The sequence below is a fragment of the Carassius auratus genome, chromosome 13, assembly GCF_003368295.1.
Source record: "Carassius auratus strain Wakin chromosome 13, ASM336829v1, whole genome shotgun sequence".
NCBI lineage: Eukaryota > Metazoa > Chordata > Actinopteri > Cypriniformes > Cyprinidae > Carassius > Carassius auratus.
Genome location: NC_039255.1, coordinates 4,728,168 through 4,740,897, shown reverse-complemented (window position 1 = coordinate 4,740,897; position 12,730 = coordinate 4,728,168). Strand labels below are relative to the sequence as shown.

Sequence of the window (12,730 nt, the reverse complement as noted above, 5' to 3'; positions counted from 1 at the left end):
TCTCTATGGGCAGGTGTGTCTATCATGAAACGCAGTATGCGTCTCTATTCTCCCTTCTACTCTTCTGACATCATCATTGCATCTCCACTGGGTCTGCGCACAGTTCTTGGTACCGACGGTGAGAAAAAGAGAGACTTTGACTTCCTGTCCTCCATCGAACTTCTGATTGTAGACCAGGCAGATGTGTTCCTCATGCAAAACTGGGAACACTTGCTGGTGGGTTTCAGTTGTCCAAAGGTTCTTTTAGAACACTTTAGTTTAAAATCGAATGTTAGATTTTAAATTTAATAGCACAGTGATCTGATCATTGTGTTCTGGGTGTAATAAATTATAATGTTGATATATTTCTGTGTATAAATCGGTATAAATGGCCATTTTCTTTTGTTTGTGTTGCAGCATGTGTTGAAGTGTTTGAATCTGCAGCCGCTGGACTCTCATGGTGTGGATTTCTCTCGTGTGCGCATGTGGAACCTGAACAAACTGGGCGGCGAATTATAGACAGACACTGGTGTTTCAGTGCCATACAAGAGCCTCAGATCACCAACATCCTTACCAAACACTGCCACAACTACAGGGGTCAGGTACACAACCAAACGCCCTGAGAACTGATCAGATTGTGAAGTATTTGTATTTTGGTCTTAGGGGAGTGTTTTATGGTCATGTTTAACTAAACATATTGACAATATAAACCTTTTTACAATAGATGTCCAAAGGTTTTGTGTCAGTAGATTTTTTTTTTTTAATCTTAAAAGAAATTAATACTTTTATTCAGCAAGAATGCATTAAGTTGATCATAAGTGACAGCAAAGACCGTTATAATGTTTCCAAAGATTTTTATTGTAAATAAATGATGTCCTGTTGGACTACTATAAATTACTAAAAATACTAAAGAAAAAAAAAAGTCACATTTTCCACAAGAATACAAATTCTGTTTTTAACAAAATTAATTACGCCGACTTTTGAAGGTAGTTTAAGTTTACAGATACTATTGTCCATCTTTCCTTCAGGTGTGCAGTAAAACTATTCCAAAGGTGGGCTCAATCTGTCAGGTTCTGGTGCAGTTGCCACATGTGTTCCAGATGTTTCACTCTGACAGCTTCATGGACCAGGATGCCAGGTAACAGATGCCTGCTGTTTTACATTCTGAACACTAGAGAGCAGCAGCGTTCAGTCTGCACAGAGAAACCTCTGAGAGAAAGTATTTATAATTGACTATGAAATTATTTTCCAGTAAAATAATTCTCAAACTCATATTAGAAAGCGAGTAAGATGCAACGTTATTTGTGGGCTGAAAGCAATGAGTATAGTTCATGCTGAATTTCCATGACTACTGCTTTCACAAAATCTGTTATTTTGAAAGAACTGTATTCAGATGACCGCATATGGTCAAACTATAATGTTTATTAATTATTTGCAAGTATTTAAACAGTATTATCCTTTAGGTTCCAGTTCTTTGTGGATAAGATCCTGCCCCAGTACAGAGACTCTGTCATGTCCCACACTTTCATCTATGTGCCATCGTATTTTGATTTTGTTCGTCTGCGCAACTACCTGAAGAAGGAAGACGTGAGTTTCGCTAGTGTCAGCGAGTACTCGCAGAGATCAGAGGTGTCTCGAGCACGACATTACTTCCAGAAAGGAGAAAAACAGTTTATGCTCTTCTCTGAGAGATTCCACTTCTACAAGAGGTGTGTGTTTTATAAACGTATTATTGTCAGTTGTATACTTTATTTACACTACTGTTCAAAAGTTTGGGTTCGGTCAGATTTTATGCATTAGTAATTTAATGCTTTTGTTCAACAAGCATGCATTAAAATGATCAGAAGTAACAAAGACGTTTATAATGTTGCAAAGAAAATAAAAATACTGAAGGATCATGTGAGACTGAAGACAGGAGTAATGGCTTCTGATAATTCAGCTCTGCCTTCACAGGAATAAATGCAACATTTTAAGCATAAAAAATTTAAGCATAAGAGCTTTTTTTACTATATTTTTATCAAATAATTGCAGCCTTTTTTCAAAAGCATCAAATAAATCTTACAGACGCCAAGCTTTTCAACAGTACTCTAAAAAAAAATTATGCAGACCAATAAAAATAAAAACACTTAAATTAACAAATTTATTTCAGTATAAGTTTGAATTTTTACAAGTTCTTAATTCTCTTTTCTCTCAGATACACTATAAAGGGCATCCATAACCTGATCTTCTACGGGTTGCCTACGTACCCTCACTTCTACAGTGAAGTGTGTAATATGCTTCAGGCTGGTGTCAGAGAGGGTGGTGGTTCTGTCAGCTTCACCTGCACAGCCCTTTACTCCCGATATGACATGCATCGTCTGGCTGCTATCACTGGGGTCGACCGCGCTGCTCAGATGCTCCAGTCCAAAAAATCAGTGCACCTTTTCATCACAGGGGAGGAGAAAAACACATGACCTTGACAAGCGTGTAACATTTTCAACCTCTCAAGCAAAGAAAGTAATCTGTGTTTGTGATAATGGACACTCCTTCAAATATACAACTTACACGCTCAAGTTATCTACAAATAAAATTCAGTCATTTGACTAAATGTTATGATCTTGTTTGCATGTCTTTTTGTGTTCTTTTTTTAATGTAGTCACAGCCCATGTCTTTTTTTTTTCTTTTTTTTTTCATAATTACTTTCAGAAGGTTTACAGGGCTCCACAATAAGGATGAGAAGTTCTGACCAGTTGAAGTGTCACCTGTCTTGTCAGAAAAGTGTTACAATGTCACTATATCTTACATTGATCATGAACGTGTTTTAAATTGTAACATCCAATAACTAAACTTTTTGTTTATTGAATATTGTTGTAAAGTGTGTTGAGCAACTAATGCATCTATATGTGCTCTTCCAAGAGATTTTAGGATTTAATCTCCTTTAAAGTTAATGTTAAATTATGGCAGATATTTAAAATAGTTAAATACCAAATATCACAAAAAAATAATACAAATAAATGCATCATTCATTCAATTATGAAAACAAATATTTATTGTAGTTGTGGGGCCACTTAATTAAAAATCTGAACTACTGGTCAGCAGAAAAAAATGCTTAGTTTAGCTGCCTTCGCTGTTCAGTGTAGTAAATACACACAAGCTTTTAACAATGTAGTAATCAATGCTTGTTATTGTGGCTTATGTAATGACATGAGCAAGAGTTAACTTCTAATGATCACGCTGGAAATGACTGATTCATCTAATTACCTCCCAGTGTGACAGTTCTGTACGTTTGACAATTTGGATTAAAGTCCTATTGTCTCAAACTCCCCAGTGATCAGATGCACTTCTGTTTTTTGCTTTCTTTTTTCTTTGCTCTGTTTCTCTGTCAGTTGGAAAATGGAGCAGCTGTTTCAGACACAGACACTCTCTCTCTTTCAGATGTGAACTCTGTTGCTCTGTAGCTGGTACAGGTATACACTGGCTTGTCATAAATAATGAAAGAAATGAGTGTGTGAGTTGCTTGGCCAAGGCCAGCATCTGACTGTATCAAATATAACCATTGATCCATCCAACAAATCTCCTTCCAGTTTTTTTCCATGAGCACACAATCCTGCTGCGCTGCCTTTTGAATCCTCTCTAAACTCCATTGGGATTCCTCTGCTGACCTCTGTACGCTCATGCAGTGATGCCACAAAACATTTCTGCTGAGCTTGCATATTAGTATCATCTGTATCATTTTAGAGCTACAGAAACTGAGGAACTGTCTTAATAATCTCTCATATGCATTGTTGAATGGATCTGAGGAATTGCTCTGTGCAGCTGTTTCATTGAGTGGTGTGTTATGAAATATTAATCAGTAGACCTGGAGTTTAGCTGAGGCAGTGTATTGCTGCAAACATGCTAGAGATGATCATGTTTGTATGTGTGATGCCTACCTCTACATCTGAGCCCCATTTTCTGTATTACAGAGTTTTTGGCTTGATCACAGATGTTTGAGCTTTTTTAAAATATACAAATATAATGAAAAAAAATTTGCACAAGATCTTCATGTAATCACATCAATCTTAATAATTTTATTCCTCTAGTCATGGTGCAGCGTCAGTAGCATTTTTAATATTAATGTTAACTAAATATTTGTTGTCTGTGATTTTGATCAGGCTTGTTTGTGTGAGAAGGAATAGATGACCAGTGAGTGAAGGTGACCTTTTTTCTTAATTATGCACACGTTTTTTTCTCCATTTGTTTGAAACACCCCATCACTTTAAAGTTAATGCCAAACTATGGCATCTTTCTACTGTGTGTCCAGTCTCTCGTGTGTTTATTGGAGTCTGGGTAGTCTGTTGCCTTGGAAACCCTGCCAACACAAATCTAGTGTGTGTGTGTTTTGGGAGAGAGTGAGAGCTCTGAACTGTGTTTGGAGATCTGGCCATAAGAGTAACAGGTATCAGAGCACCTTTTCTTTTCACCTGTGCTTGGATTGGGACTTTTAATCACATGTTTCATCCTGCATTTTACAACAGTTCTCATTGGCCAAACGCCATTTCAAGAACACTGATGTAACAATGCAACATCATCATATTATTCCCACCGCTTATTGTATCAAGGCAAGGCTATAAAGTTTATTTATATAGCACATTTCGTACACAATAAAGGAAAATAATCATGAATAAAAATAAAACAAGCAATTTAAAAACTTTAAAAATGATTAAAAAAAATATTTAAAATGAATTTAAAACGTTTAAATTGCCATAAAATACAGTGAATACATAAAACAGTGCAATCAACTAAAACTATTAAAATATTTTTGTTAATTGAAATAAAGTAATATAACGGAAATATATAATAGAGGGAAAAAAATAAATAAATACTTAGATTACTAAAATTTAAATAAGGCTAAATAGAAATAAAAAAAACTAATAAAAGTGACAGAAGCATATTACTAAACAATCTAAAATTACAATGGATAAAAAAAAAAACATTCTTTCGGAAACACTGCTACTGTGTTTTTCTAGGAAATGTGCGTCATTAGTGGAGCAAAAATCCACAAAGTTACTGGCAGTGTCTAAAATACTAGTTGCTCAATATTAACTACTTGTCAATGGAAATATTGCATAAAATATTATTTTGGTCTGAATATATGATACCCCTGGTTTGCTGGCTCTGTCTTCTGATAGGTTATCGTTTTCCCAGAAGAACTTGAGCAGCTTGTCTCACAGACATGATTAGGACATATCCTTTCTCTGTTTATAAGCTTTTCTGTCCCCCCCCCCCCAAAAAGGTAAAGATCTGTTTTTTCTTACAGTCAAAACGTACATATAAGGTTGTGAACATACATTCAAGTTTATTTCAAGACAAGATGCTTAGCTGTTCACCTCATCTCTCTCAAAGAAAAGACCGAAGAGTTGTATTGATTTGTCTCAGGCCAGCTCAATCTTCCTCTTTATCTCTTCCTGAAACTGAAAGGGTTAATAGATGTCTGAGTGTTTCTATGACAACGATGACACTGATGAGCACAACCATTTGGAAGCGGCTCTCAAATCACAATCCAAAAATAACCACACACAAAACAAACCTAAAGAAATGGCAAGGGAGGAAGAGGAGGTCAGTTATTGATAGAGAAAATTCTGCCCAGACGTCCAAACCACCCCAGTCAGATAACCTCTCACACAGACTGCAACCCAAATGCTAGTTTCATACTAAAATAGACCATGATGGTTGTTTGCTTGCAGATTGGCATTCCTTAATGCAGAAATAAGACAGATGCATTCAAATTTACCCTCAAAATGTAAAAAAAAACTCAATTACCTTGTTCTTGCCTACATTTTTTTCCATTGATTTTGTGTGTTGGGATCATTGTCCATTTTCGCAGTTAGCCGGTGGAGGGGTGTCTGCGTGTCCTCACATTTGCTCTGCCAATTATTAACAATCAAATAGAGAATAAACAGAGAGATGTGAGCAGTCAAAACCTATTATCACAATTTACACCCAGAAAGAAAGAGGGATGAGAATTATTTAGTCATTCTTAATTGTCAGTGACATTTCTGTGATGTTATGGCTTTGGGAATTGGAGTAGATGACCTTGTACATGTAATTAAACCTCAGTTCCCACCAGCGCCAGTTAACACTGAATGTGAAATTAAAAGAAAATAAAAGATTGATGGGCTCCATTGTGCAGACACAGAAGAGGATGGGAAATGATAGAGTAGATGGAGAGAGACTGTTGAGAGACTGTTATTTCTAGCATGATGGCACGTGCTTGTGTTTTTAACCAGAACAATGGGTGCATGGCAACAGCGGGTAACCATGGCGACTTTTAAGGCAGCCAGATGGGATTTTAATAACATTGCCAATACTGACAGATTTACATCTGATGAAGTCCTTATTGGTATCTCAGACACACTATGTTTTTCTTTTGACACTCTGAAAAGACAAAGCTGTTTTCCCAAATGTATTTCTCTTGCTCTCCCTTTCATCGTTCCTCCTGTAAGTTCTCTGAATGGCTTCTGATACTTACAGAAATCTAATGGCATCCCAGTTGACAGGAAATGCACAAGCACTTCTCTCAGAACAGAGTTGAAAGCAAAGACAGAGAGATCCCAGTTTACAACAAGTAAAGCAATTGTCGTTGTAGAACACTGTCTCACAAACTGGACATGGTTATAATCATATAATCATATTAAAAGGGAAAAAGCAAAATATGAATTTTGCTCAGTAATATCTCTTAATTACATACATGGACATACAGAGGCTGTTTTGAGGGTATGAGTAGCTGTACATTTAATTGCGTTTGAATACAGATGCTTTCTAAATGTCACTGTCATTAGGCAGGATGCCTGCTGTTTGGATATTAATTTTGTAAAATCCCAGGAGAGCTTGATAGAAATGTGGGATATAAATGATCATTGCTAATATTTGTTGCAATTCATATTTGATCTTTGCAGTCCTAAAATCACAATATGTCCTGTCCAAACAAAACAGCTGATTAAAAATGTTAGAAAATTTGAAATAACACTAATATTCCTCTTAATACATGGCTACTTACCAAATAAACTAACAAATTGGCATGTATTTTTTTTTTTTTAATCAGAATCAAGTATTTCAGAGAGTCAGTATGATGTTTCTGAAACTGTACACTTTAGCTAAACAACGAACTACCAAAATGTCAATATAGCTCTAACTTGGATCTGTCCAATTTTTTATGTTATGAGGACCCAGAAATACCTAATGCATTTATTGTATTGTAATAGCCTTTGAAGATGATATGGCAATAAATTTAAAGGAATGGTTTACCCAAAAATTAACTGGAGGAGGAAGTGTTGAGAGTATGAATTATTTAAACTGAAGCAATGCAGTTAAAAATTTCATGATGATGGATATTACAAACAGCTTTTCACTTCACAAGACATTAATTGATGGTCGAGTGAATTATTTGTGGATTATTGTGTTTTTATCAGCTGTTTGGGCTCTCATTCTGACAGCACCCAATTCACTACAGAGGATGCACTGGTGAGCAAGTTATTGCAAAATTTCTCCATATCTGTTCCAATGAAGAAATATAAATAAATAAACTCAACTACAGCCTGGATAGCCTGAGGGTGAGTACATTTTCAGCAAATTTCCTTTTTTTATTCATTTATTTGCTTTATTTGGGGGGGGGGGGGGGGGCTATTTAGTTTTGGTCTTTTGAGTGCCGTCTTGTAATTCATCCCACCCTTAAACATTATTATTTGAAAATAGTAAATCAGGATCATGCTAAGAGGCACAGCAGGAATCCAGTGTAGACTTTTCTGTCATCCCAGAATATACCATCTGATGCGTGTCCCCCTCTCCTCCCCCGCGCACTGGAGCGGTCGAGCCCACCCCGTCTTAAATACGCGCCATGGTTTAGTCCAGACCAGAACATCATGGCGATAGATGGTAAGTAGGCTAATAGAGCTCTCCTCTTCTCTCAAACTCACTTCTCTATCCAAAGCACATCGCTGTACGTGAAGTGGTTAAATGTGACTATTTTCCCATTAAACGTGGTATAGAGTGTTTTGGTGTTAAAGGGATGTTGATGGGAAAGTTTGTGTGTTGTAGTGTGGATTGGAGTGATCGTGGTGCTGAAAGAACAGCTCCCGTCTGCCAACTCCATCAGTCAAGTCTCCTCGCCGTTACTTTCTCTGAATATTTGATGGTTTATTCCACTATAGTGCGAGAGAACCGGCGCTATCAGCAGGTGCCCGTAGCTTCGTTAAGGAAATCCATTGGTTTCAGTTCACAGTTTGGGGAGTGTGCCGCCGTCTGTGTTGAATTCGAGGCTCTTTTAAAGGCAGTATTCAGTCTTTGAGTTTTGTTTTGCGACATTCCTACAGGTTGCGCGAAGAGTCGCGCGAGGTCTATTTAGCTGAGATTTTCTTGTTTGGGGATTACGGTGCTCTTTATCTTTGTTCTTAAGCATCTGTGCCCGTTTTCATAGACGTTTATTGTTCATTTCATTGAGTTAACTGTTTGCAGCTACTATTTCTGATTTGCCTTCACATCGATTCAAATAGTAGCTATGTGCTGGTTTTTGAATATGCTGTTTATATTATAAATGTAGGTGGTGTGTATATCAGTTGGCTCAAGTTTATCAATATGTTAGTTTGTATGTAAAGAGTAGTTACATCTATGTGACTGGATTATGATTGTGTATAAAAGGCTTGCTTCTTTTTTTATTGACCATGACTCTAAACCAGTACCAACACACCCACACACACAGCCTCCACATGAGAAGAGGGTTCTTACTGAATGTGCAGTGTGCATTTGAAATGTGCTGTTTGAGAGAGATTAGTAATATTCTCAAATGATTTTATAATTTTTAACTGCATGCACAATAACTATATATGCTGTATATATATATATATATATATATATATATATATATATATATATATATATATATATACATATATATACATACATACATACATACACACACACACACACACACACACACACACACACACACACATATATATATATATATATATATATATATTATTATTATTATTATTATTATATATATATTTTTTTTTTTTTTTTTTTTTTTTTTTACTGATTTGGCTAGCAAAATGGGCTATCAGGTGAAATGGGACTAATAAGCTTTATGATTAATTACCTAATTATTGTGTTATTATATGTAATTATTTCATCGAATGAAATTGCTATAAATGTGTTATTGTAGTATCTAAATTGCAGCAAACATGTTTGCTATCAATATAAAATTGCTTTCCCATTTTTGCTGATAATCTGTCCCACTTAACATGGAAAAATATCAGCACACATAAATTATTATTATTATTATTATTAAGTATACAGCTTTTATCAGTGCTTCTTCGATAATCAATTTTGCATCATTCACCCTAAAGGAAAACAGTTTTGTTTGACAATGAATTCTGAATTTCACTAATGACAGCTCCTAAATTATGCTTTTGTCTTCATTATTGTATGATCTTAGATGTATAATGTCATATCTTGACCTTACAGATATTAATGCTTGTAATCAATAATAAATAATGCCCCTACATGGAAACTTTGTCCATGTTTAGCATGGGAATCCAACTCTTTAACAGTGTAAAAAACTCAGTATGCTTGAAATAGCATTTCAACCCCCCCCCCCCCCCCCTTTAATAGAAATGTGGATGTGTCATGTAGATCCCTGATAACCTGTAAAGCTTACGAGCTCTGGTTATTCTACTTTACACTGCAGGTCAGTTAAATATTTACATATTTAACAAATATTTACAGCATTTCACTGGAGTTCTGCACAGAATAAAACCTCAAATCATGTTAGCATAACAAAAGAGCTGCACATTAAGCAGGATGTGGATTGCTGATAGGGAAGAATAGGATGAAAAAAAAGAGGCTGTTGAGTATTTGTTTAACTGTTATAACTGCTCCTGCTTTTGCTGCTTTTGGTGTGGTTGTGAGATACTTCTTCTGAATGAGTGTATTGTGATATGTTTACTTTACTTTTGTAGATAAATGCTGTAAGGACAGCTTGATGGCCAGCATGATGGGTTTTGAAAACATGGTGCATTAATTTCACGTCACTTGCAGACTTTTGTTTCATATGAAGGACAAATTTGGAATGATTACGGGGAAGTAATTCAGCCATAGCTAAAAGAAGGCACTCTATCATCAGCACTGACAGGTACATTTCAAACTCTGATGGATCTCTGTAATGGATGACCTTTAAAGCTCTCAAATGCTACTTACATGCAATGATTAAGGTGCAGTGAGTTGTGTTAAAGTTGTTTTTATTTAATGTAGAGGTGGATAAGTCTTACGGTTCACCTGTGAATAGTCTCATCGGTCAGTTGGCTCACTATTAGTATGTTGCTTCCTTTTACCGGCAAATGAGAAAATGAGTTAATCAAAATCTGAAAGAGCTGTTTACAAGAGGTGTTATTCCAGAGCATTGGAGGCAACATACCCTCAGCTTCATAAGCTCCATTGCTAATCACATTAAATAGCTGCCATTTCCTGTTTACACCAGAGTGACTGCATCAACACGAAACTATTAAAATATTTTACCTGTTTCTAAATGTTTTTTTCAAAATATACATAGAAATGATGCACTGGTTGGTTAAACTCTGGTTTAAGATTTAGAAACTAGTGTAGAATCAGTAAAAATATTCTGTTTTCCATTTTGTTCCCTTGACATTTTGATAATAACAGCCCTTGTGTTCCACGACTTAAAATAGCCATAAGAGTTTCGGGTGACATGAAGATGGATTATGACCTGTGGAAAATGCTAATCGATTGACTGGATCGAATTTACACACTTTAATTTTTTCATATTTTACTCTACCATTTGACAGTTTGGTAAATATAGTGTATTTTTCCCAATAATAATATATTTTATATTTATATATTTTATATTAATATATTTAAATATTATATTTATATATGTCATTTATTCCTGTGATGGCAAAGCTGAATTTTCAGCAGCTGTTATTCCACTCATTCATTGTCACATGTACCTTTAAAAATCATTATAATATGCTGATCTGGTGTTCATGAAAAATGTAGTAGTATTATTATTAAAGGTGAAAACAGTTGTGCTGCTTAATATTTCGTGGAAAACTTGATACATTCTTTTCAGGATTCTTCAATTAATATTTTGATGAAAGTTCAAAATACTGATACTTTCATGAAAGTTCAAAAGAGCAGCAATTAGAGTGGTTATAAAAAAAAAACTGACCCACCTTTTAAATAATTACATTTTGTAGCTTTGCAGCCTGAATTGAAGATGGACAAAGTTTTTGTTTTATCCAGCTTCTTTTAATCAGTGTAACTCATTAAATCCAAGTGAAAGATATAATAACAAAAAGCCAATTTGACTTTCAACTGTGATCAGCTGTGGTAATTTTTCATTTCATTTATTCAACTGTGGCAAGACACTGTCAAAAGTTATTTGGGGTAAAGTTGTGGACATGCATTTATATATATTTTTCTTCTACTTCTTTTTTTATCTGCAGTAATCATTTATCTTAATTGCCAGTTACCAAAGGGACAAATAGTTTTATGGAAGTTGCATTCAAAATTAACTTGGCTCAATTTTTTGAGGGTGCAAGTTTAAATGGTTATAATGCTGAATAAATCTCTAATTCCAAACAGACTGTTTAATATCTTTAATTTCTCTCTCTTTCTCTGGTTCTTTCCTGCTGCCCATGGGATGTTGATTTCTTTCCTTGGCCAACTGTGGTTTATCCCAAAGAGAATATCACACACTGGATTTCTGAAAATGAAGTACACGTTATGATTAGCATTTTTTTGTTTCACATTTTGCAACACTGTTTGAATTAATCAAAAAGTAATGCAAATTTAAAAACTGATAAGACTTGCCTGTTCTCTGCCTCTAGACTAACATTTACATGCAAACCCACACAGTCTTTAGGGGCATTTTGTACATGAAATTAGCTGCATCAGCTGTGGTGCAGTTCTCAAGAGTCTGACTTCTGCAGAGTCTGTTTTCATGACTCAGATCAGTGCAGACAGATCATAAACCTGATCCAATGCAAAGTCTGAATGAAGAGTGTGAAGTAGATGAAGTCCCAGCAGATTCCAGTCACCAAAACACACACAGAGCCCCATTCCCTCACCCAACAGCAGCAGAGGACTCCAGAGAGTAAAGGTGCAGGGCCGTAGTTGCTGTGTAGTGTTGGTCTACTGGGCGCTTGTGAAGAAGAAAGCAACCAAGATACTTAAATGAGTTTCTTTTTCTGTTTTTTTTTTTCCTAATGTTTTCCCATTAGGTGGATTAGTTAAAGCCACTCACAGATTAAAAGATTCAATCGTATCCATGAAAACAAATGGACTTTAATCAGTGTTATTTTAATTTCTGTTCTTGATATCTGATTTAAAACTCTTCAAAGGACTGTAAGCAGCCTGGGGGAGTTTGTAGAGAGGAGGCGTATGCCAGCAAACAGAATCTTCTAATTGGTTTGGGACTTCAGATTTAGTGCAGATTTTAAGACTTTTTTTGCAAATGCCCATTAGCTTTTATGTGTCTTGACTTCAATTGCTTCTCTCTCTCTCTCCCTAGAGGATGAGAAAGAGAGAGAGTGAGTGAGTAAGAAAGAAAGGGGGAGAAATGTAGGCTGTAGTGAATTTGATCTCCCTTAGAGGGCTAAACTGTTAATTGCAGTGTTGTGGGTCAGACAGGTAATGTGTGTGCAAGAGAGAGAGAGAGAGAGAGAGAGACTCTAGGGCAAAGTTGTCTTTTTGCTGTCTGGCTGTCAGTCTGGGT

General features: G+C 35.7%; 1 protein-coding gene and 1 pseudogene across 1 annotated transcript in view; both read left to right on the top strand.

Moving 5' to 3' along the window:
* Positions 1-3,599, top strand: part of LOC113112405 (digestive organ expansion factor-like) — a 6,605-nt pseudogene extending 3,006 nt beyond the window's left edge.
* Positions 3,600-7,851: 4,252 nt separating this feature from the next.
* The window catches only part of LOC113112404 (synaptotagmin-14-like), a 30,197-nt gene continuing 25,318 nt past the window's right edge, over positions 7,852-12,730 (top strand). The window contains exon 1 of the mRNA XM_026277951.1: positions 7,852-7,872. Coding sequence (XP_026133736.1) covers positions 7,860-7,872 — 13 coding nt within the window. The 5' untranslated portion in view covers positions 7,852-7,859. The remainder of the gene's footprint in view (positions 7,873-12,730) is intronic.